Genomic DNA, 25,927 nt, shown 5'->3' with positions numbered 1-25,927 from the left:
TAATAATATCTTCTGAGTAAAGAAGGATTGTGAGTGCCAGATCATACCCATAATCTATCTATCTAACACATTTATGGAATGTGCTTTCCTTCAGATTCTCAGCTTGAATACCTGGCAATTAATGAGAATATGCATCACACAAATGTACGGGTTGCACATGAAAATGTGCCATGCAGAACTCCTGAGAGCTGAAGCCTTCTGCCTTCCCTCAACATCAATGTGTCCTGAACCTGGTGATCATAGCGATCTGAAAGAGTGATGTAATTTAAAAAGACTTGTCATTATCAGAAAAGGGGTTACTGTTTAAAAAAAGACCCACAAAATCAGCTTCTGTAAAAATTATTCATTGTAATATAAAGTTTTGATTACCCCCTTGGGCCTTCCAAACAGGATTGTTGGGAATTTCTGCAGCAGAAGGAAGGGGATAATAATATTTTAAAATAAATAAAAAATAAATAAATATATAAAATATATAAAATATATCTTAAAAAATTAACTTCACAACAAAATAAAAAAATACAAAATCCTAAATATATGTATTTCCATAAATATCTTCTCAAACTGCTTCTGTCTAGTCAAGGCTTCAAAAAGTCTCAAAGGCTCAGAAGGTGCCTGAGTTCAAGATTTTGCAGATTTAAATTTCTATCTACCGCACCCACTTTAACCCCAATTACCTTAATTTCAAAGAGAAACGCTACAAAATGCAACAAGCTAAAAAAAAATTTGGTGGAAAGGGAGAAGTCTGTAAGTAAACCAGTAAACAATTAAAAGTTATTTTAAATTAATATCTTAATCTTGAAATATAACAAAAAGCACAGCAGATCATTTTAAGAATTTTTCCAATTTGGGATTCATAATATTTTAAAATTATTTTTATTTATTAAGTGATCTGCCTTTTAAATAGGGTCATTTATTTCTTACTGTTTCATGAAATTATGTATACTGTGGCCTGTTTTATGTCTGCTCTCATTTAGATGTTTTCTTAATCTTAGTTGTTGTATTATCTTTGTTGGTTTTCTCAAGCTTCAAGTAGTCTGTTTTTCTCCAATTTCAGACTGTGAATTGGACTCCTGCACAGATTCAAAGGTGTTTTCCCTGCACAGCATTGCTGCAATACAAGTACCAAGCCAAGACAGATAGACTAAAGTCTATTTCCTAGAGACAACAGGAACAGCTCTGCTGCTTCAGTCACATCAAAGTTGCAGTGACTGGTGCGCTCACAAATTGCTGACAATAAATGCAGAGTTTTTTATCAGCTGGAACGGTGCTGCAGATATCACTGAGAAAATAAAAACCAGGGAGTTGCATCCAGTACTTTGGGCTGGCAAGCAGATATTCTTTCACAAATCGTACCTTGCTTTCATGTCTCCTGGAAATTTTGTACAACACTATAAAAATTTTTCTTCTAGAAAAATGCAATAGTTTAAGAAACCAAAGGCCACTTTTTCTAGACACTGTCTCACTAAATAACTGGTACCTGTTACAAGACAAAAAGTTTTCTGTGATGTAAGCTGAAACTGTAATGGTTTCTAAGCAGGGATATGAGAACCCAGATCCTAGGCCAGTACCTGTTATTTATGGTAATTTCAAACATGGAATGAATAGCAATGACCTTAATCATAGCAAGATGATTTCCTACTATGCCCCAGGGTATTTTGAGCTGACAATGTTCCAGACTTTACTGAGGAAGCTGCTGGCTGGATAGGCACAGGAGGAACTGAGAGGTAAGACACCATGAATCAGCACCCTACTAATGAGAATGTTCATTTTTAAGAGTGAAGATCAGAAATCCAGTGAGTATTTGGCACAAGCTGCTTAGGAGGGAATAAATTAAAAGAAAAAACATTAATAAAAAAAAATTAATCTCTCACCTCCAAGATGAAAGATATAATGGTAAGACAGACTTATACTCATTTTCTTTCTCCGACAAAATAAATATTTAGGTATCACTTAGAGTGAAGAATAGTGCCATTAAGAAAGACTCTTCTTGAATTAACTATTATCTGCAACTTGCTTCTTCATAAAGGAAGACACAGTTTCAAGTAAAGCATGGAATCAAGGTGTCACACCTGATTGGATGAACCACTGAAAAAGTGTGTGGAGGGCATCACAACATGTCTTTTCCAGTCTCTAGACTGTTCCAGATAGATAGACCATTTTATGTTTTACAGTATGCTTAGGATGTTTTAATACTGTAAACCTAAAACTCCATGATATGTAGGAGAGGGGACCTTTCAGGACCAATATTCTATTAAATTACCAGTATCGTCCTACAGCTTCCTTGGCAAGGCTTTTTTTTTCTGCTGAGGCAAGTATAAAATCCAGAAAAGCGTTCAAAGGGGTTGTTTGCATTCACAACATTATCAATTCTTTAATTTTTTATGAATATTAGCTTGTAACCTAATTAGTCCCTTACATGCTTGACATTTCTTCTGGAAAAATGGTCTTATTCTCTCCATACCCGTAGAATCACGCAAGCATATGTGTACATGTAGATAGTACAAAAAGTACACAAGGAGACGTGGACATGCACACAAACACATGCACAGATTCACTCTTTGCTATTTTTTGGTAGTGTTTTGTTAACTGTAATTCACAATTAAATGCTGCATTTAGAACAACCTTCCAGGGATTCAGCTGTTCTGCTCAAACTTTTGCAGCTGAAGAAGAGACAAAACATGGGTAGCCTTTTTTATTGAATTAATTTGATTTTTGTCTTTTGTCCTGCCAGCTATCAAAATTGTCAAATAAACCAGCTTTGATTCATAAATAATGGTTCCATTATATTTACTGTGCCACTGGTCAGAGTACCTGAAATTTTAATTCACTTGTTCAGCTAAATTTCATCCTCAGTTCACAGCCATAAAATTCTGTATTGACAAACTTTCAAACCAACTTTGACTCTGAGGTATCTAGTCAACATTTTTCTTCTGTGTGGATATTAGTTTATTGAATAAGTGGCATCTGTTTTCCTCCACATCACTGGTGGAGTAGGTATTTCCTTTTGACAGCTTTGTACGATTTATGGGTTTGCATGCTATGAAGAAAAATAGTACTAAGCAAAAAATTCCAATTCATTACCTCTTAGTACTTAATTAAGTTCATACGCATTGCACACTATAGGTGAACCCTGAAATGACTGTGACAACCACTGAGCAGCAAGTTAGATTATCTTTGGAAGACAGAGAGACTTTTAATTATCTTGACCTCATTTTTTCCATCTATGATATTCATAAATTTTCATTCTATTTTGTTGCCTCCATCAGATGTACCAAACCATTCTAAAAACAAGATTATATCCTTAGCTATTTCCTTTTATCTGCACATTTAGGCACTGAATGTTTTTACAAATAGTGAAGGCAAGCAATAGTTTTTATCAGCTTACTTCATGCAGCTGCAGATGAATTATGTCACACAGGCTCCTCATAATAATGGTTTGGTTTTGAAAATGATAACAGTTTGATAAAAGAAGAAAGCAGTGGATCTGGATATCAGTAGATACAGAAATAAAGAGAGCCTGGGCTTTACCTGTCGGGGTTCTGCGTACACACATGCATCTGTAAGAGGATCCGCTGGGTGAAAGTCTTAAAGCATTGCCCACATTTCCAAAGATGCCAGTCACTGAACTCAGAATTTAGTTGGCTTGTTGAAGTCGGGCTTGCAAGAACTCGTTGGTTTTTGACACTGATCTGGTTAAATCCTGACTCGATGGACCCAGACTTATCCAGAAGAGAGAAATTTCTGCTACACGGAGTCTGTGGAAATACTACGGATCGCTGTGGAGTGGCAGGGGATAGTTTGCTACTTTTATTAAATGGCTGCAGTGTGTCTTGTCTGGACATGGCCTCCATTACAGTCGAAGGGACATTCACTGGGAGAAAACAAAAAAAGTAAATAAGATCCTTTGTGTGCCTTTTTAAAACTAATACAATTTTGGGAGACACCAAAAAAAGAGTCAACATCTATTTTCTTAACACTACCATGAAACAATTTTATTTTAACAATGTACCAAGAAAAAAATGAAAAGAAAACAAGAAAACAAGAAGAAGAAAAAAAAAGAAACAAAAGGATAAAAAAATAAAAGAAGGGCTTGAATGACACAGTGATCTGAATGGATGATGCTGATTCTGTGATACAGAAATGAAAATTCATACAAGGGAGTGTCTGAGACTGAAAGGACCCAGAGAAGCCTGATTGTGATATATATTTACTACACTATGGGACTGTCACCTGAAAGAAAAAGCTGTACCACTTGTGATACCCTGACTCTACATGTTGCAGTCAGCACGTCTGACTGCTATATCACAGGCAAGCATGGATTTTGAAAGCATGGAGAAAAAAATCCCTGCTGGGACACTCCTTGAGATACAAGAGGGCTTAAATATCTACTGCAGCAATAGTTCTCTTATCCTGTGAAAGGATGGATTCTAAGGACATTTTATTATTACATCTCACAAATTGTCACACTGCCAATGCAGGAAGAAGCCAGGGACTTCATCATGTATCTTATGCCTGAGGTTAATGGCAGGGAGGTCACCATGAAACACTACAAAATGCAGGCTGAGAGACCTTGGTGCATCAGTTTCCCACCTAGAAAACAGGCATAAGCATGTTTTAAGGTCCCGTAATCATCAATTAACTCTGGCTTATGAGGCACTCAGATATTTCAGCAACAAATGCAATATGCTTTTCACAAAGAAGTGATTTAGTGCTGAATTTGAATGTTTTGTGATAAGACAGGCAGGAGGTCAAGAAAGCTGAAGAAATTGAACAGCTGCCTCACACCTTGAGAACCATGTAGATCATACAGTGAATGAGGCAAGGGTCCTGTGGAAAAATAGTCAGTTAACAAAAGCTTGCACCACAATGCAAAAATAAGCATAATTTAGGCCACCTGGACCAAGTAACTTCTAATGCTTTCTAATTTTGGCACATGAGCTAATATTTTATTGCAAAGTTTTTACTTAAATATGTTATATACATACAAGTCTATAACCAATTTAGTTACTGTCACAAACTGTTTATATCTGCCAATAGATACATAACATGTATTAAACTGATTATTAGAAACTACAGCTCTGTTTTGGTAAGCCATGATGATAGATTTCTACAAGCAAACTTGAAAAATTTCAGTTGTAAGCTGGAATCAGCCAACATTATTTTATTTTCAAAAAAACCCCAAAACAATAACAAAAAAACCCCTACAAAAACAAAAAATAATTAAAAAACCAACCTAATCAAACCCACAGATTAACATTTGGTAATGTTTTAAATCCTTCCAGTTGCTTTAGAGTTATGTTCTAATATCTATAATCTATCATAGCAATTCCAATATTATATTATTACAAGGTGTTTAATTTCTGTCAGTTGAGAACTTTCCTAACCTATTCTTTTTTGTAGTACCTGAGAACCTAATTTCTAAATAGAGTTACATCCATGAAACTATCACAAGTTTCCAGACACAGAATACATTTTCTATGTCTCTTCAGCACCAGTATAATTTGGATACTATCATTTTGCCTCAATATAGTCAGAACAAGGAGATGACTTTTTCCTTTTTTTTTTCTTTAAACTGTACTCATAAAAGTCCAGAGAAGCAAAGAGATCAGGCTACTGAAGACCTAAGGAATACAGGCAGAACTTGTGCTGTTGACAATACCCCTGTGCAGAAGATAAGCAGAAGGTGCATTCTAGGAGTTTAAGTGGGACTTAAGTCCTATGCCGGTCTGCAGCTGGTTTCATGGTCAGAGATTAATTTCATCTACTCATGTCAGTGTCTCTGTGGATGAAGCTCTGGTTTGTCTCACAGAAAAATAGCAAGAGACAATATTTACAGATTTTAGCCATAATGCTTTTATTTTCAAATAAATTTTTTGTAGTCTTTGGTTCCTGAAAGAAAAAAAATAATACTTCTATATTGTACACTGCAGAGCATACCTTTCATCAGCAAATATTTCTGTCAATAACTAAATTTCTTTTAAAATTTTCTCAAGCCTAACAGACTTGAAAACTCAAGATGGGAAAGGATGTTTATTTTAGACAGTTTTATCCCTGCTATCTTGCTGTTTAATTGCTGCACAATTCAGTATTGAAGTTGCTACCAGACACTAGTTCCTCCTAGCAGTTCATCCCATTTGAGTATCCAGTTCAGGTAATTTATTAAGTGTGGGCAGTCACAGGGTTGCTTTAGACCAAAGACAAGGGGTCCATTATTGTTTTCTTCCACTACATAGATAGATATAGTTGCCAAAATACAAGCTCTAACAAATGTCACACTTGTAGTAAAAGCAAGCAGTAAAACAGTAAAGTGGAAGGATATGCCTGGACCATCCATTTCTATTACAGACAAAGGTATCCAGCACTAGATTTTGCCTGTATTATAAACAACCATGCATGATTTTGTGGGGATCCCTAGCAAACTAGAAATAAAATGTTGAGAACAGGTAAAAGGATGGATGAAAATGGGGATGGTCAGGATGGAATAGAGATTTATTGTCATTTCAGGGTACTTACACTCGGATCTAACCACTTAAATCAGCCAGCCAAAGCTTTTCTCAACATACTCAGAGGTAATAGAAAAAGAAATCACCAACAGAAGCCCTGTGGGCTTACAATGCATTGCTGTTTTGGTAAGACTGTGTTCTGTAATAGGTCTGGTAACAATGAGAGGAACATACCAAACTTGTTTACAATAGATTAATTAATCACTTATGGTTTTAGTGGAAGGGGCCCTAAAAAACATCTAGTTCCAACACCCCTACCATGGACAGGGACACCACCAGAGCAGGTTGCTCAAGGCTTCATCTAGACTGATGTTGAAGTTCCAGGCACAGAGCCCCCTCCTAAAATACTCTATGATATATCTGATTAGGCATGAAAAAGGAATTATGGCTTACACAGATAGAAATGAAAGGAAGAACTTACAATTTTCATCTTGTGCAATGCACTGGAGAGGGATTCCAAAGAAAGATGTGTAGCTGTCATTGTACCACACTAACAGCTCAGTGCCCCTGGGGATATCTATACAAGCCCGGTAGAATATGTTTGACCTAATCAAGAGAAAAGAAAACATTGCATGATTTAGGAAAAGAGCATTCTCGTCTTATAGCACATCATATTACAGTAGAAATTCATTGTTTTGGACTCATTTCTGAAGATAACTAAATGAATAACTTACTGATTGTTTTAAAACCAAATCTGTTGAGAAGGACTTTGCTCCTGTAGCGCAGGCTAACAACACTACAGACAAGTTGTATCCAGCATATATTAAAAGTTAAGGTTTTAGAAGTACCAAGATATTATAAAAACACAGGTATTTTCTTGCAGTGTCTGTTTCTGGGAGATTTTAGAATGGCACATTTTGCTTAGACAGTGTAACCATCTGAGAGGTGTACACAGATCAGCAAGTGCAGCCATTTAAACAGCTTTGTATTTGCCATCTAAGCTGAAGTTAACATATTTTAGCGTAAATAGACAACAGCTCTTTTATGTGAATAAGTTCATTTAGCAAGACCTTTGAAGTTGTGTGAAGTGACCTTTCATGGCACTAATATATCATCAAAAGAGAGATCTTGGGTTGTTGAGAAAAACAGGCTTTGACTTAGGGAAAATAAAAAATTTGGGTTAATTGGATCATGCAGTGCTAAAGTCTTCCTCTATACAGAACATGAGGCCAGCCCTAATGATTTAGTATGCATAAATCAGTGTTACCATAAGTGTCATTTCTCATTGTTCTTGTGAGAGAAGACTGGGTATTTCTAGACCACTGAAGTGGGAACTGAGGGTGGGGAAAGGGAAAAATCCTAATGTCTTTAGCATAAAAACAAGAGCCTTATCCTGATGTAAATAGCTTCAGAGTGAGACTTCTGCAGTTAAGACATTTACATGGCAGCAAAAACTGTGCAAGATTAGAATCAGGCACAGGATAAAAGACAAATGTTATCAGTTTGCAGTGGCTCTTTTCCCTTACGCTTCACATGGAAGAGTAAAACACACTCCTGTGAGATGGATAGAAATTCAATATATACAAGAAGAACAGTCCACTCTTTCTGAAGGATTACATACCAAAGTGATACAGTCAAAGTACCAAGAAATGACTATTTTTTACAACAGCTTGTGTAAGGCAGAAAAACATCTATAGACAAAAAGAAAAAAAAAAAAGTTAGGCCTCGACCAGTTTTCTGAGTGAAGAATTGCTACAAACATTATTCTGAAGTTAAAGATAAAAGTGTTTAGGGTTGGTAGGCCTTAAATTTAGACTTTCTGTAAAGAATTGGCTGTAGCAATGCAATTTGTTCCTTGTATAACACTGCAGACATAAGGAGAATCTTCTACCACATTTTTCATGGCAGTGAGATATGCACTTGTCAACATATTTTGTCACCGCAAAGTGGCTCTTGGCAACAGGATCATAAAGATCAATAAAAAAGTGCAGATTCTCAATATTTTACTAGCAGCTGCAAAAATTTCATTTATCTTGTTATTTTCCTCGCTTACTGCCACCCTGTCTCAGGAGGGCACTGCTAGCTAAGCAGAACGGTTTTCTTAGCCTTCTATGAATATCTGACAAAAACTCTCCCCTTTGTGTCTTCCCTTCATCTTCCCTCCTCCTGCTTCTCCTCCTCTTCTTCTCTGTCTCTCTTTCTTCCCAGAGCTTGGCATTTAGTTAATTCTTTCCACCGTTACATAAAAATGAAAATCGGAGCCACGCTATAAATTACCGGCATCTCTTAACTCGAGAAAAATTGAGTCTACTTTGTACTTCACCCTTGTAACATTTCATCTCTCAGTTTGGCTTCCCTTAACATAAACACAGCAGCCCAGTAAATGAATGTGCTAAAACCAAATGACACACTTTGCCGCTGAAAGAGCAGAACTGTTTTTGAGCAATGGGTGGTCTGTGGGGCTTGGAGTAGGCAGGCAAAAAAATGTGTAAGTGTACACCGTCCCTTACAAGTGTGCAGAGCTTCCAAAACTCGCAGAAATCTCTGCATGCTGAAGTACATCAAAGGGATTTTTCCCTTTTCGGATAATATTTCCTTTGCTGACATGTATTTAGTATTGTGGTTGGATGACTCATAAAGATAGCTTCATGGCGTCCCAACGCAGTTGAAGCAGAACACATGCCAACAAACATTATTGTCAGCCTCAAAATAAAAACAAAACGTTCAGCTAAGGGTCAATCAATCAAGAGCACTTTGAAGAAAATTCCATTTAGATATTACAAATCATAACAGAATGAATTTAAACCAGCTGACTTTCTGTGAGGAGGACGTCCATGTACAATAAAAATTAGGCTGGTTTTTCAGTGTCCAACTTTTCTATTTTCTTACACTTGGATGCAGTCACTGGTGATGGATGCCAGTTTTTTAAATTGTGTTTTTGTAGTTCATTTTATAAAGATCTGAAGTAATCGAAAACAGATCAACAGAGGGAACTCTAAGTAAAAACTCCATCATGAAAGGAGAGTTGTAAAATCCACTTAATATTGACAGATGTGTAATGACTTTCTCATGTTCACTTTTCATTTAGTTTTGTCATCTATATATATATGTACACATATTTTTTTCTTTTATATATATATACGTGCAAGTACACATCAGCACATACAGCAATAGTCCACAAGATACCTACAAAAATACTCTTTCATCATAACAATCTTTATTCATTATCCAGTGCGTTTATTTAAAATCCTATGGCATTTTAGCTATAGATAGCAGATATTTAAGTATATAATAAAAGATTTGTAATGTATAAATAAGACTGTTATTTTTTAACTGCAGCATTGTTTAGTCAACTGGCCAGAGAATAAAAAAGTTGAAATCCAATTGAACAATTTTACCATTGTTAAATTGGATCCCTATGGGTTAATCAAACTTTATATATTTCATTTTAGCTTGCTTTTGTATGCTTTATTTTTAATTTTAAAGGTAGTTTAAAGAAGTTTAAGATTTTTTCCTAAATGAAAGGAACTCTGCTCTCTAAAGCAACCAGCAAAAATCATTGCTCACTGCAACTGGCAAGCCTGGGGCATTCTTTGATGTGCTTCCTACCACATTTAATAAGGCCAAGCAGTCGCTTCTGATTCTAAGGCAAAAGGTTTGTTTACAGCTGAGATCATGTATTTATGTGATGTGTTGTCTGGGTTTTCTGGATCTATTTGCAAGAACAAAGTAAAATGCACCATTATTTCTTTACATTTTTCTTCACATCTTGACTTTCTCTAGCCGGCAACACAAGAGGTACAAGCTCTAGCAGGTGTACTCAACAAAATGGCTCAAGATGTGTACACGCCTCGTGACTGACCCTCAGGATGCCTCTGGGTGCCACTTGTCCCCCTCCCCTACCACACTCATTAAGGGTGGAGAACTGCTTGTCTTGGCTTGCCTCTGATGAGAGTGTTTGAAGAAGTGCAGAGAGCTCTGTGTGGCGGGGTGGCCACACAAATGACACCGGGCTGCCCTTGCTCCCCGGAGCTTCACCGTGCAAGCGCTGTCCCATGCGAGCACACCCTCCAAAGCTCTGTTTTTGCAAAGGCAGCAGTGTTCCTGATGGCTACAGGCTGATAAAACATTCTCATTTTTTGTCGTTGGGTGAAGCAAAGATGACTTTACCTGTACTGAACCACCGTCAGGTTCTGCTCCCCGCAGTGCCTCGCGCATCGGATGTACCTCATCCAGCTTGACTTACTGGGCTCTCCACCATCGATAAAGTGCTGCAGTGTCCCATCTTGGTCATATATCTGGGGGAGATGTCACAAGGTCAGGTAGTTAGAACAAATCATCAGCAATCATTTCCACTGCTTTTACTGGTGTGTCTCTCCATGGCTTCTCCAGGACTTTATTGCCATGATGTTCGTCATCTGTACACTGATACTCTCAGAAATACACATGAAAAAGCAGAGAAGTATTTTAGGGGATGCAAGTTTATCAAGTTTCTCTTATCAAGCCAATCTTTTCATATTAAAAATATTTGTGGTGTCTCAAAGATGTGACCCTGTTTCCCAAAGAATATTTAACCTATTTTGACAAGCTGTCCTTAAATAATGAACTGCCAGATAAACAAGAAAATCTGGATGTAAAGTGTGCAATAAAATGGCTGGGACATCTGAGCAAGGGGCAGTAGTAATCCCTAAATAAGAATCCCTTCTTTCACATCTCAGTTACAGCAAGAGCATATACTCAGCAACCTCACATGATATGTTAGGGAGTTGTAGGATTCACAATATCAAAACAAATGAGAGTAGAAGGAAAAATGGAGTTGATGATGCCTTTAGGAGCTCCCTTGAGACATACAATTTTTTGAAGTACAAAATGAGAAACCAGTCCTGAGAGAATCATTGTTTTCTTAAACATGACATCCCTGCTAAGGACATGAGAGCCAGTTATGGTGATTTTAAAAAAGACAGTATTATGTTTCTATTCAAAAATGGATGCTCTCTCTGAAGTCAATAATAGAGTTGTTCTGGAGGCTCTGAAATCTCTGAAAAGATAAATATATCATGCATACCTGCCCTCCTGACTGCTTAAAAAAATGTTATCTAGGTAGGTTTAATCCTAGTAAAAGCATGTGATCGCTCAAGACTTTTACTTGTTACACAATTACTTTGGCAAAGTTCTCAAATGCATCTGAACAATTAGGTGTCTTCTGAAGTAAATCTCATTTTCATGCCTTTTTCTTCTCTATGGACACCATTTGCTTTAATATCTGTACCCTAAAAATTAAAATTTTATCCCTTTTGAAATTGTATTATTTAATTGTGTCTTCTTATTGATGTCTTCTTGAAAGTATTAATTCTACTAACTAAAGAGGAAGCACATTTATTACATTGAATTGAATGTTTCCAGTATACATGGCTTAATTAACTTGAATCTTCTTTCCAATATCAAGAGAACAATCTCAGAAATTATGTGACTATATTCAATACTCATGATTTTTAAAAAAGAGAATTTCCTACAGCTCACACAAAAATATACGCAGGAATCAAAATCTAGTTTTTTCCTTCACTCAAGGAGAGTCTCAAATTTAGGAACCAGCCTCGCTTTTGCTTTTGTCCAGGAGGGACTGTGAGTAATCAGGGGGAATATTTCCATTGCAAGAGCATGAGAGACACAGAAATCAAGTGTCTATGGTGATCCTTATCCTTTTTTCCTGAGTGTCTGTGACAAGGACCAGGTGGAAACTGGACAAATATTCCTGTGTTGGATAAGCAAGATGCTACCTCAACATGCACTGAGTGGAATAAAGTCAGAGAAGTAAGGAGTTCTCAGAAGTAAACAAATATTCCAATCCCAGGGATTAATTTTTATAAATGGTAACATGTTGGTTATTAGCAAGGACCTATTCTTATGCAAATATCTCAATGTATGTTGAATATGTGAGTAAAATATGCTATAAAAATCTGTGAAGAAATCAGAAAAGCTCTACAGAACATCAGCCTGTGAAAAATAAGAGAAGGAAAAATTAATGACTAACAGTACTTGGCTGAAACCATTTTGGCAATATCTATGCAAACATTCTCAGCAGCGTTTATTATATCCATTTACATGCTGCTTATTCACATAACAATATATGATTTTACATGAGGTAAAAACAATTCCCATAAATAAAGCGCTCATATCTTCCTAATCCCCAGATGATATGAAACAGGAAAGACAAAGAGGTCTGCCACAATCAGTAGTGACACTCAGCTCTTGGCACACAGGATCCTACCCAGAACTTTGTGTAAATAGACAGTCATTAACTGATACGAAAAATAAAAATCTGTCATGAAAACATAGGACTGGATCTCTCCTGGGCCTTGGTCTGGAATTGGAAGGACTGTGCTGTAAGAATAAGTGTTTTCAAATACTTTATTCTCACAAATACCGATGGATCAAGTGACATTGTGCCTCCCTTTCCTAGGAGAACATTACTGACATTGCTGCATAGTCATAATTTATCCAACAGCATTCTTAGCCCTGTTCCTACAGGATTGTAAACCCATCTATAAGGAGGCAGAAGTCCTAGGCTTAGAAGGTAAATAACAACACTGTGTTGAATCTATTTGTCAAATTACATAATACAGGTTAAAATCTGGAAAAAAAACCCAAAACTCAGACATGGTTATTATTTTTCATGTCACCATCACGCAGGATTTCTTGTTAATTTTACAGTTATATAAATCAGGAAATCAGTGAAGATATAACTGCCTGAAGAAACCCTCATGAGGAAGCAAACTATAACCTGCCATAACATAGAAAAAGCAAACCTCTAGCACAAGCTGTGAACACAGACACTACAGTAAATTATGGATATATATATATACTTATTCACATCTCTATTACACATGCATATATCCTTAAACAGTATCTATTACAGAAAATACTGCAGAAACCTGTGATGAACTGATGTTACTGGAAGTCTTTCACTTCCTCAGTTGATCAGTTCATCTATCTACACTGGCATAATTTTTAACACATTGCAATATCCTCCTGGCAAAATAGAATACAATTTCTCCAAGTCCCTTCAGACTCTGCATTTATTTTTTCTGTATCTAACATCAGTCACTGATCTAAGCAGTTATTAGTTACTAGTTATTTTCTTTTTGTGCTTTCATTGCACTTGGAAGTGTTACTTAAGCTTCTTACTGGACCTTGATAACTGTTGGTTTTGCTGAGTTTTAAAGATTTGCTTTTGTTGTGTTTTTTTGTTCATTTTGTAATGGAATGAACTATATTTGTGTAAGAGACTGGAATCTGATAAAAGAGGTATGCACGCACCTCCTTTGACATGCATTATAGTCCCCCTTAGCAGTTACCTTATAGCTAATTAACTTCTTAACAGGTTCTTGACTCTTTACAGGTATTTTACTATGTTGTAAATCAAGAGGCTCAGAATGTGATACATACTTCTCCTCTATGAACTTCATCCTTTGACTGCAGAATAAAACAAAAAATGCTTCAATTTCCAAGAAGGTAAGTCCAAAACATAGTCATCAGAACACAAGTCTTCTCATTTTGGTATTTTCTATTATCTTCCTTGCAAACAGCACTTTCTTAAAAAATCGAGACATAAATAGAGGTCAGATTCCTCTTCTAATGGCATGCACACATAAATTAAATATGTAGGACTGGATGTATCACTTGCTGGATTGGTTCAGGATAATTATTTGAAGGATGTAGGTATTGTTACTTTAATAACAATGATAAGAGCAATGCACAATGGCAGTACTAATGTAACTTCTAAAGCACACTGCATCACATATAAGTGATGCCTTAAACTCTCTGAACACCCATAACTAACATAAATAACAGAAGCAACATAAACATGTACCATCTAAGATTTAAGCAGTATTAAAAGACAAATTGGAGTGCTAAAGAGACTTCTGAGAACTTCGATTAGTTCAGCACTGACATAGACATTATTGCTCACTTGGATCAATGGGGCAAATTCATTCCAATGCTAAAAACTGTTGCTCCAGTTTCTGGTATAGATGCCACAAAATTTTAGATTAAAGAAGTTCAAATGTAACAGCAGAGCTGCAGAGAAAGCCAAGTTACGAAGCATTTAAAAACAATTTCACAGAAGTGACAGCATGACTAAAATTGTTTGTTGAAGCTTTTTCTTCCGTATCTGTTGCCTTCCCTTGCTCTTTTTCCATGGTCTGTTAAAGGTTTTGTCTTTAGAAATTCTTCCTGCATTTTATTTTTACATTTAGTCAGGTAAGAAAGGTATTAACAGATAATTATTTGGCTACTCGTTTTCATTTCAGGCAGTCAGGGAATAGAGTGATCCTGAAAATAAAATTTTTCTTTGCACGTACATTTATATTGTAAAAGTAGCTATTAGAATATTTGTTTTATGTTGCAAGACATCAAAAGAAATGTGAAGAAAACCACAAAATATGCAATAATTAATTCTTACCATTACAGAGACTCTTGCATTTTGCTGTTCACTGATATTCTCATTGATGTCACATGCATAGAATAATAAAATTTTCAAATCACTTACTATGAGTCATCTCTCTAAAGAAGTTTTACTCCTAACTTCCATGGGAACATAGCAAAGATGTACCCAAAATTACTGGTAATACAGTGAAAAAGTCGTAACCAGATATGCTCGGTGGGGTAGCATCCATACAAGCTTTATTCTTCCTGTATCAGTGTATGAACCTGTGGGCCACAGTTACACTGAAAGTTTCTTCTTTGCTGACTTGGATATCAGAACTCAATAAGCTCTACATTAGGCAAATCTCACTATTGTGAGACCCTGCTTTTCATGTAAAAACACTACAACATCTTCTGAAAGTGCCTGTCCTAAACAGAAGTTAAAAACAATGCCAAAAAGAGTAATGGTTATAAGCCTGGCTATTAAACTGATAGGCTATAAAAGGTGTGCCATTATAGAACCATAGAATTGTTTGGGTTGCAAAAGACTTTTAAAATCATTGAATGCAATGACCCTTAACCCAGCACTGCCAAGCTGAGCAGGGTTGAAGTTCCTAAAGCAAGTCCCTAAGTGCCACAGCTACACTTCTTTTGAATACCACCAGGGATAGTGACTCAATCACTTCCCTGAACAGCTTGTTCCAGTGCTTGACAACCCTCTTGGTGAAGAACTTTTCCCTAATATCCAAGCTAAACCTCCCCTGGCACAATTTGAGGCTGTTTACTCTTTTCCTGTTGCTTGTTACTTGGGAGAAGACATCAACTTGCACACTCCTAGGACTTCCTTTCAGGGAGCTGTACAGAGCAATAAGGTCCCCCTAGTCCTCTTTTTCTCCAGACTAAACAGCCCCAGCTCCCTCACAGGATTTGTGCTCCAGACTCTTCCCCTGCTCCACTGCCCTTCTCTGGATGTGCTGCAGAACCTCAATGTGTGTTTGGTAGTAAGGGGCTCTGAACTGGACACAGGACTTATGTGCCCTCACCAGTGCCCAGTACAGGGCTACAGTCACTGCCCTGGTCCTGCTGGCCACACTGTTGTGGACACAGGCCAGGATGCCCTTGGCCTTCTTGGCCACCTGGGCACAGCTGGCTCATGCTCATCTGCTGTCAACCCACACTTCTAGGTCCTTTTCCACCATGATATCCTTCCAGCCTCTCTGTCCCCATCTCATACTATCATGTAGGGTTGTTGTGACCAAAGAGCAGGACCTGGTACTTGCCCTTGTTGGACCTCACAGACTTGGCCTCACCCTGTCAATCCAGCCTGCCCAGATCCCTCTGCAGAGCCTATCCACCCTCCAACAGATCAGCACTCTTACATAAATTAGTGTCACCTGCAAACTGACAGAGGGTGCACTTGATCCCCATATCCAAATCACAGATAAAGATTTTAAACAGGGCTGTCCCCAACACTGAGCCCTGGGAAACAGCATTTGTGACTGGCCATGAGCTGAATTTAACACCACTCACATCTATTCTGGTCATGGCTAGCTTGAGTTTTTTACTTGAAGAGTGCAAGCCATCAGCATCCAGTTTTTCTAGCAGAATTCTGTGGGAAATGGTGTCAAAAGCTTCACTGGCAGACAATATCCACAGCCTTTCCCTCATCCATGAAGTATGTCACACTTTCACAGAAGACCCGGTTGGTCAAGCAGGACCTGCCTTTGTTGTGATGGCTGTGCCCAATCGTGGTTGTCTGCATGATTGCACTCAAGATTATTTTCTCCTTGGCAACAAGACTACACTTACATGCCTGCTGTTCCCTGCATCCTTCTTCCTGCCCCTCTTGTAGCTGGCCTTTACATCTGCTGACCTCTGGGTCAACTGGGATCTCCCTGATGAGCCATGGCCACTTATAAATGACTGAAAATAGCTTAGTGAGCTCTTCCCTCAGTTCCTCAAGTCTTGTGTCAATCCCATTTGACCCCAGAGACTTGTGTATGTCCAAATGGAGTTGCAGGTCTCTTACCATTTCTCTCTTGATTACAGGGAAGCTGTAATCAGTTTCATTCTGCTTCCCACACCTGTCTTAAGCTGGGAGGACTGATTATTCAGTGAAGAATTAAAGACTGGGGCAAAGAAGACATTAAGTTCCTCAGCCTTTTCCTCATCTTTCGTCATTGTTTCCTCACATATCCACCAAAGGGATTCTGCTTGACCCTCCTTAAGCTGCTACACAATTTATAGAAACCTTTTTGATTTTCTTTCACAGCAGGTAAATTCTACTTGGGCTTTGGTCCTTCTAATTTTTTCTCTGCATAACCTCATGATATCCTTGTAGTCTCTGGAACTGCCTGCCCCTTTCTTCTAAAGGTCGTAAAATTTTTTTCCCTAGCTTACAGCCAAAGTTCTCTGTTTGACCAGGTTAATCTTCTTCCCCACCAATGCATCTTTTGGCACATGGGGACAGCTGGCTCCTGTTCCTTTAAGATTTCCTTCCTGAGGTACATCCAATGTTCGTGGACTCCTTGCCATTTAAGACTGCCTCCCAAAGCACCCTGTCAGCCAGTCCCCTGAAGAGGTCAAGGTCTGCCCACTGGAAGTCCAAGATGACAGTTCTGCTGACCTTCCTCCTTACATCTCTGAGATTTGAAAACTCAGTCATTTTGTGATCACTGTGCTCATGACAGCCTCTGACCACCACATAACCCACAAGTCCTTCCCTGTTCACAAACAACAGGTCCAGCATGGCACGTTCCACACCTGACTTCCTTACCATCTATGTCAGGAAGTTATCATCCACACACTCCACAATCATCCTGGATTTTTTTCCCCTTTGCAGCGTTCCATTTCCAGCAAACATTGGCTAAACTGAAGTCTCCCACAGGAACAAGGGAAGACAATCATGAGACTTCTCCCAGCTGCTTATAGAATGTTTCTCCTGGCTCCTCATCTTGGTTGGATGGTATAAAATAGACTTCCAGGAAACCAGAATACCTGCTACATTAGTTTTCCTCTTTGTTCATGAAAAGCCCTGAGACCCAGACAACTGAACATTAAAATTCATGGCTTTGGCTTGCCTAAGGCAGTGATTGTTAAGCAAAATGTCGACGAACTCTAGGGTTTATTAAGACACGTATACATTATTTATTTGTTAGAGCTTCTAATAATGTCAAACTGAAAGCAAACTGGATTGTATGCACAACTTGATAACTTACTCATTTAGATTGGATTTTGTGAAGTGTAATGATGCCTGACTGGCTTTGAAATTAGCACAGTGCCAAAGAACTTCATCATCTAGAAAGTTGGAAACCCTCAGAAGATGTTGTATGAACTGAAAGATAGAAGAATACTAACAGAATTTGCTGAAAATGTTGCATCTAAGGAGCACAGTTTAGGCTGAAAATCAAAATACAGCTGGGTTCATCTTGATAGCAACAAGTGTTCAAAGAATGAATGTTTTTAGACTTTAAATGCCTTAAAATTAGGAGCTGGGCATCTGCTTTAGGACAGGAGAGCCCTTCTAAATATGTGTACTCTCCTTGTTACATACTGAATGAGGAGGATGAGTAGAAACTATCATGCATGTAACCATCACTTCTTTCTCATTTCTTTCACTTACTTGATGGTCAAGTAAGGGTATTCAGCAAACTTTCTAAGAACTCTTTAGTCTCACTGTATAAAAGAAAAATGAAATACGGTGGAACTCAGAGACAAACTGAAATGCATAGAAAACTCTCAAATACAGTTTAACTAAAAAAAAATTTGATGAGAGAAACTGAAATGCATGGAAAACTCTCAAATATAGTTTAACTAAAAAAAAAAATTATGTTGATTTATGACAATATGATTATTATTATATTATATCACATCCTTTGCAAAGACCACATCTTAAATATTGAAGTGTTTTGTAAATTACATGCTATCTTTTAGGTTACCTATACAGTGAACAGCCAGAATAAAGTCAAGACTACTCATCACATTCTGATAAATCCAATTTCGGTGCCTAATAAATATTATTGAATCTGTAATAATCAACAATACATGTACAACTGGTATGCAACAACGGTAGTATACATGCCATCAACCTCATTCTGTTATAAGTGGAAATGCTTGGACAGGTTCCCTGTTCATTGCATGGCCATTATTTCAGAAAGACATTAGTTATAAATACTGCTCATATGTTCCACTGTTTCTTGATAAGACTAATTGATTTGCTTTACCAGTTAAAGTATGCCTTCACGTTATTTATGGACAGATAGCAGAATCAAAAATATAAATATGTTTCAGATAACATTCAAGCTTGCTATCTAAGGAGGAGATAAGGATGCTTTTGTTTGTTATCATCTAGAAAATGAAAGCCAGTTACTATGGTCTTTATATCTATATGAAATAAATCCATGTCAATAGCTAGTTACTTGCTTTGAAGTGCTTCTGTTTCTATAATAATAATTGATGGTATCTCCTTGTGTTTTACCCTTGCCATGTAGAAAATTCAACAGTACATTCAAAGAATTATTTTTCTTTGTTGCAATATTTGTATTACATGCAATTTGTTTATACTTAGAATCATCATCAAGCTTTCCAAAGCAATTAACAGAATAGAAATCTGAAATAAATGAGCAAGGAGGAAATATCAGGAGACCTCACTGGTTAAAGTCAAAGCAAAATTTTTGTCCAACTGGAAGCAACCCCTCTGTGAAAATGCACAGAAATATATCCTGACAGCCAATGGTCTTCTTTGACTGTTCACACAGTTCAAAGCAATTTTCTAAAATTAACCATATCTGATATGGAGCGTACATCTTGTGATATCTACTTAATGTTTTTCTCTTTAATCTAGCAAGCATCATCTAGAAAATTTTATAAAAGAGAATACGTGCCAAACAATATTAAAAGCTATTTTGTTTTAATGTTTCTCAAAGGATTATGGCAAATGAAACTATAAACATTGGTTTGAACTGTCTGTGCTAGGTGAAAGGCTTCATCTCTCACTTAGACCTCAGTCCAGCAAACACTTCTGCACATGTTGTAGTCCCATTGATCTCAATGGGACTACTCGTGTGTGAAATCAAGCATCTGTGTAAGCAGTTGGAGGACTGGGGCCTTATTCCAGAAAGTGTCATGAAAGTAATGCCCTGCTGATTATGTGGACTTCATAAAATTACTTTTTTTTAAGTCAAGTCTCAGTGGTTTGTTTTGACATTAGCCTGTGGAGGTCCTGGAATAGGAAAGAATTTCATGTAGCACCACAGTGTTACTCAACACCAGGACAATGAGAGGAAGACACAGAGCAGAAGAAAACCCCACGCATGAAGCTGGATGTTTACACACATGTAAACAGATCTGTAAAGGACCAGTGCTCTTGCAGTATCCACTGACATCACAGGGCCTTCCCTGTGTTTTGCACTCTCCTGACAGGTCCAGTGATAGGACAAAAAATGGCTCCAGCCATAAGCCATTCTGCAATGGAGACATTTTTGTTTAACATTGTTATTTCCAACCTGCTCACTACATTGCATTCCTGTGCAGCCCTGGTAGCAGAAGACCATGTGGAGGCAACAGGCTGAAGTGGATTTCTCCAGTCTTTGCTATGTGGGACAAGAGAAAAAGGCTTACTATTCAGAGAGACCATGAAAGAAACCAGACTAAAAAGGAAAAGATGATTTAAAAACAGAGAGGAAAATTATCAAAGCTGAAATAACCCAAAAAGAACACTCTCACACCTGTTGACTGGTAAATGCACATCCTAGTAAAAAAGACAGGGAAGGAGTTACAAATAAGGCTCCAATACTGAAAATCCTCATTCAACTGGAAAGAATCCATGAACTTACTCAGGAATAAAGCTCCTAAAATTATATTCAGAGACAGAGAATCAAGACAGTTACAGTGATTCCTTCTTGCTCCCAGTGCCTCTGAAAAGAGGGCACTGCTTCCTTCACAAGATAATGACAGAGCTTTGGCCATTTTCTTGGAGGTTCTCAAAACCGTTGGACATTGAAAAGTGAAATTTGAAAGTGTTTGTTTCACATTTTTTTATTCCTTTGCACAGCCAAATATTCCAGATGGAGTTTGGCAGATTTAATCACTCAGCATCAAGATAGACACCGCAGCTGAAACAAGTGAGCAGGTATACACTCCTAGGGTGACATACTGGTGACTCTATAGTCTCAGAGAAATCACTCAGGACCAGAAGAAGTTCATATATGAAAATCATTCTAATTTGTCCGAAGAAAGAACAAAATTATGGAGGGTCTGTTCTTCAGACTCAGGGCTTATCTTGCTTGTAAGAGACAGTTGGTTGCCCAAGATTAGCACAGCTTTTCATCCCTTATTCCTATAATTTCTGTTGAGTGTTTTCTCAATACTCTGCTCCAGACAGTGTTTTCATAGTTTTGTGCATGAATTCACACTTCTAGAGAGGTAGCAGATCTTATACATACAAATCCTAAACTCAGTTCTTAGAGGTGTTCTCAGACATACTGACATATGGTGCATAGAACGTATGGTACAATTGTCATTCTGTAATTGATTTTAATTTGGTTTCAATTTGCAGCACTTGGAGCTTCTCATTATTTTCTTTACCTTTAGGATTTTTAAAAGCTCCAATGCCATGTTCCTTTAAGCATTTTAAGAACTAGATTATAAAGGTACTTCTCAATCACAGAGCTGATAGAGATTCTAAGGAGTCTGCAGGGAGAGTGTCAAAAGGTTGGAGTCACTCTTCTTGGTGATGCCAAGCAAAAAGACAAGAGGCAACGGTCAGAAACTGATGTACAGGAAGTTCTACAAGAATATGAAGAAAAACTATACCTTGCAGGTGACTGACCATTAGAACAGGCTGCCCAAGAGGTTGCAGAGTCTCCTTCTAAGGAGAGATTCAAAAGCTGTCTGCACACAATCCTGAGTAGCAAGCTCTTAGAAAACCTCCTTGAACAGGGAGGTTGGACTGTGTGACTCAAATGGTACCATCCAATCTCTACATAAAAAATCCCAATCCTAATGCAGAAATGCACTACACGTGAAAATATTCTCTGAAAAGAAAGCCCATCCACAAGTAGCCTCCCCTTCAAGAAATGTCAAGGGCATTACTTTGTTCTAAAAAAAGTAATGCTGCCTAATGTAATGCTTGTGATACACTGATAATGTTTTTTCCTGGACTAGGGCAATAGGAGTTATGTTCAGGTGTGTAAACTTCAGTTCCCACTAGTGTTTCTGGTGGGTTCAAGAATTCCACTAAAGCTCCGTGACTGCTTCAGAAGACAAGCAGTTATTCTTAACTTCTGATCATTGCTTGTCAGCCCTGTCTGTATGCCTTACTTTCCAGGATTTAAAATGCCACTAAACACCTCCATTCAGACACTTGAAATGCTCTGCAGATGCCTGGGTTTAGCTCCAGCCCTCAAAAAAGTTTGTCACATGGCTTACAGCAAGTACTTAAAGTCTTGATCCTGTGGCTGTAGAAAACAGGGATTTCGATAACATTTTTTGTGCACCATTTGCTTATCTTCATTCTGAGTTTGTAAGTAAATATGGATAGGGACTGTATTTACAGAGTATGTGTAGAACATCTATCACAGCAGAACACCCATTTACTACTGCAATACAGACGCCACAGATAATTCTTTCAAACCTTTTTTAAACTTCTCATTAAGGCTTACCATAAATGAAGAATTTCAGTAAAAATTACATACCTTGAAAAATATACTTAATTCCTTTGTGAGTTTTAAATAATGAGGCACAGAGATATTTTTAGTTTGGAATATTTTGGAATGTCTGGAATGTCAAGTTCCCCAGATGATGATTAAAAGGTCAAGTAATAAAGTATATGATAAACTGTGCCTAAGATTCCTCATAAAACAAATGAGTAATGGCTGTACAAACTGTGTTGCCATGTTTTCATATCAAAAAATTCCTAGAGTCTGTTATTCCTTCAAATTCATTAAATTATAGGATTGTCAGAAAAATAGCACAGGAATGGCTAGTTTTCAGCTTCTTTGGGGCTGAAGTCAGGCTCAAGAAGCAAATGAAAGGAGAGCGGTGCTGATGCTGCTAGTGGACGTCACAGTGGAGAATGTGAAAAAGGTTTTTTTCTCTCCCGAGTGCAGGTCTGGTGTTGGTAAGTATCATGCTAAGTTTCTTTAGAAGTGTGTTTGTTTCTGTGAGGATTATAACATTAGATTAGAACATTGCTTGAGACACAATCACAGGAGCCCTCCAGAGCTGTCAAGCATTTGGCATATCTCACTTATCTCTAAGGGTGGCAGGGGCCATCAATACAAAGTGGACCATCAATCAATATGGGGTCTTCTTCAGACATTGCCTGTCAGTTGATCAGAGGGAGACTTTAGGGAATCAGCTTTCCATTATCAGGATTTGGTCTGTGATCAGAACAAGCCACTAAACCTTTTACTTTTCACTTGGCAAAAACATACACACTGGAAAAAAGTCCTGACAGTTCATTCATTTTGCTCCATCACTGGAGCCAGATGAAGTTTGACTGGGGAGACCCCCCCTCTTTGATGTTGTACTCTTTTGAGAGTGCCCTGCTGTGAAGAAAATTTTCTCCTTCCAAATTAAAGAGAAATATTTCTGTGTCCAGCTGTTAAATGTGACGTTTGCCATTTTTCAGTGCACTGGCGTTGTGCCATCTCACAGGCTGTGTTTCAAGCCTATCTTTTTGCTTTCCCCTTCTCAGCAGCAATATCCACAATGTGTTAGTGTCTCCAACTTCTATGTACATCAATACCAAAAGGGAAAATACAAGTAATACTGCATTTCTCTGAACTACAGCAGCAATATTTACATGTCTCTTCTGATATTTTTAATTAAAGCCAGCAATCCTTCATGCAATGAAGGATAAAACCCTTAAATATGATCTATGAAAAGCCGACTTCGGTTTCATTTTGATTGCAGTAGGCAAACCACGCCGAAGCAAAGCCCTAGTAGAAAACATTTACTGGTTAAATGAGTGTGGATATTACTAAAACTTGTTTCATGTCCACATCAAAAAAATGGCACCCATTCAGCAGCCCTAGCTCTGTTTAAATTTAGACAAACTTCTCATGAAATCTTGAATAAATATTTAGGTTTATGTAATCAAGAAAATCTGTATCTTCTCATATTTATTAAGTGTAATTTTTAGAGTTATAAAAACCACTGTCAGAAACTGTGTATACAGTAAATAAAGGGTGAACTCCTCATTACAGCATTTTGCCTATCCATTGAGGTGGATGAAATGCAACAGGTTTCAAGTATTCTTCAGTTCAAGCTCCCCATAATCCTTTTCATTTCCATATTTGCTGATACAGAAAAGAATCAGTGTTTGATGGATTTTGGCAAAGTCATTGCTACAAACCTGTGTTCTGTAATTAATCTCAGACTATGACCAGCAAATCTCAATAACTGCTCATGTACTCATCATATCTTCATGCTGTGAAAATTAAAACCTGACTGAGAGTCTCAAAGGATGAGAATAGAAACACTTAATTTGGAAAATTACATGTATGGTAACAATACTAAAGCACTTCCCCTTTAGGTATTCACTTTCTAGATCCATGCCAAGAAAGAGATAGATTTAATCTAGAAATAAGCAGTAAAGATGCTCTTAATCTGGACTACAAGTGACTTATGGACACAGTTTTTTAAATTTTAGAATGGTGTAGGTTTACAAATAAATATGAATTAGCCTCTCTCCAAAAGGCCAGCAGAGAGCCAAGCTGCATTCCGCAGAACCTCAGGCAGCTCTCAAAAGCTACCTGGTATCTCACAAAGGCAGTGCTGGGACTGCAGATGTCTGAGCAGCACAGGCTGTAACACTGTTGGCAGTTCAACAGCAGGCATGCTTACTTGTTCCTGGAATTAATCAATCACTGCCACTCCTAAAACTGCAAGCAGCACATATATACTCTACAAATGGCACATTTGGAGCTCTGCATTATGCTGGTTCCATGACTCTGGTTCCAAAGAGGTGACCTTGTTATACAAATATAATTTATACTCCTATAGTCCTTCTCTATCCTTATTTCTAAAATTATTAAGAATTTTCTTACTGGTAATTCTAACTGTCTCTTATTTAGCTAGCCAATGTTATCAAAAATTTTCTTTACTTGCCTCTAGTCTTCCATCAGCTGCTGTTTCTTCATGTTCCCTTTTTCTGTCCCTCAATCTATCAGACGTCAGAAAAACACCCAAGAATACCTCACTAGAGTGAAAATGAAGGACTGATTCCAAAGATTTGTGTTGGTCTCTTTCACTATTGCTTTCTGCATTACTCTCTTTCATCTTTAAAAGCATATATCTTACCTTTATCCTTCCAGCTTTTCTCAACTCTTCTCTCTGCGCCAAAATTATTTTCTGTAGAAGGGAAATTTTTGTCCAAAACAGGTATGAGTGAAAATGTATAGATGGCTTATACAGGCCAACACAGATGAAGCAGGACTATTTCAGAAATAGTTGAGTAGTTTGAGTAGTAAATCTACTGTCTTTAAATGACCACTTTTTTACAAATAAATTCAAGGCAGATAACATTTGAAACCAATAGAACCAGTAATTATAATCCATCTTGAATACTTTAATAGTAAAATGATTTATGTGAAGTAAGTTTTATTTTTCCTCAAGACTAAACTAAAAAAAAAAAAAAAACCAATTGAAAAACCCAACTATTTTGATTTTTCCACACCCTCAAAATTTAATTTAATTTAACAGAGGGGAAATTAGTATTTTTTTACCAAGACAGCCTGCAAAATTATTTTGCTGGATCTGTTCAAAACCTCACAATGGTTGCAAAGCAGTAGCAAAGTCAAAATATTTTGGAGCAAGGGTTTTTTTGGTTGGTTTTGTGGGTTTTTGGTTATTGTTGGGTTTTTGGGTTTTTGTTTGTTTGTTTGTTTGTTTTCATTTGGATTATTTCAAGATTTTATAAACCAAAATATAAAGTTTCAAGATTCTATAAATCAAAATATAAAATATTGCAAGCTTACAGTGCCTTAAAAATAAAAGGAATTTTGAACTGAGAAATATATTTTCTGTATAGAAAATGTAAGAACTTAATATTTAGA

The 25,927-nt window shown here is 37.3% G+C and overlaps 1 protein-coding gene across 2 annotated transcripts in view; it reads right to left on the bottom strand.

The window, feature by feature from the left end:
• Window positions 1-25,927, bottom strand: part of PRDM6 (PR/SET domain 6) — a 79,988-nt gene that overhangs the window by 17,579 nt on the left and 36,482 nt on the right. For both annotated transcript variants that reach the window (XM_033085048.1, XM_033085047.1), the window contains exons 4-6: window positions 10,614-10,741; window positions 6,925-7,049; window positions 3,529-3,871 (exon numbers count right to left, since the gene is read on the bottom strand). In XM_033085048.1, coding sequence (XP_032940939.1) covers window positions 3,529-3,871; window positions 6,925-7,049; window positions 10,614-10,741 — 596 coding nt within the window. The remainder of the gene's footprint in view (window positions 1-3,528; window positions 3,872-6,924; window positions 7,050-10,613; window positions 10,742-25,927) is intronic.

The sequence above is a fragment of the Catharus ustulatus genome, chromosome Z, assembly GCF_009819885.2.
Source record: "Catharus ustulatus isolate bCatUst1 chromosome Z, bCatUst1.pri.v2, whole genome shotgun sequence".
Classification (NCBI taxonomy): domain Eukaryota; kingdom Metazoa; phylum Chordata; class Aves; order Passeriformes; family Turdidae; genus Catharus; species Catharus ustulatus.
This window is presented reverse-complemented; position numbering and strand designations above follow the sequence as displayed.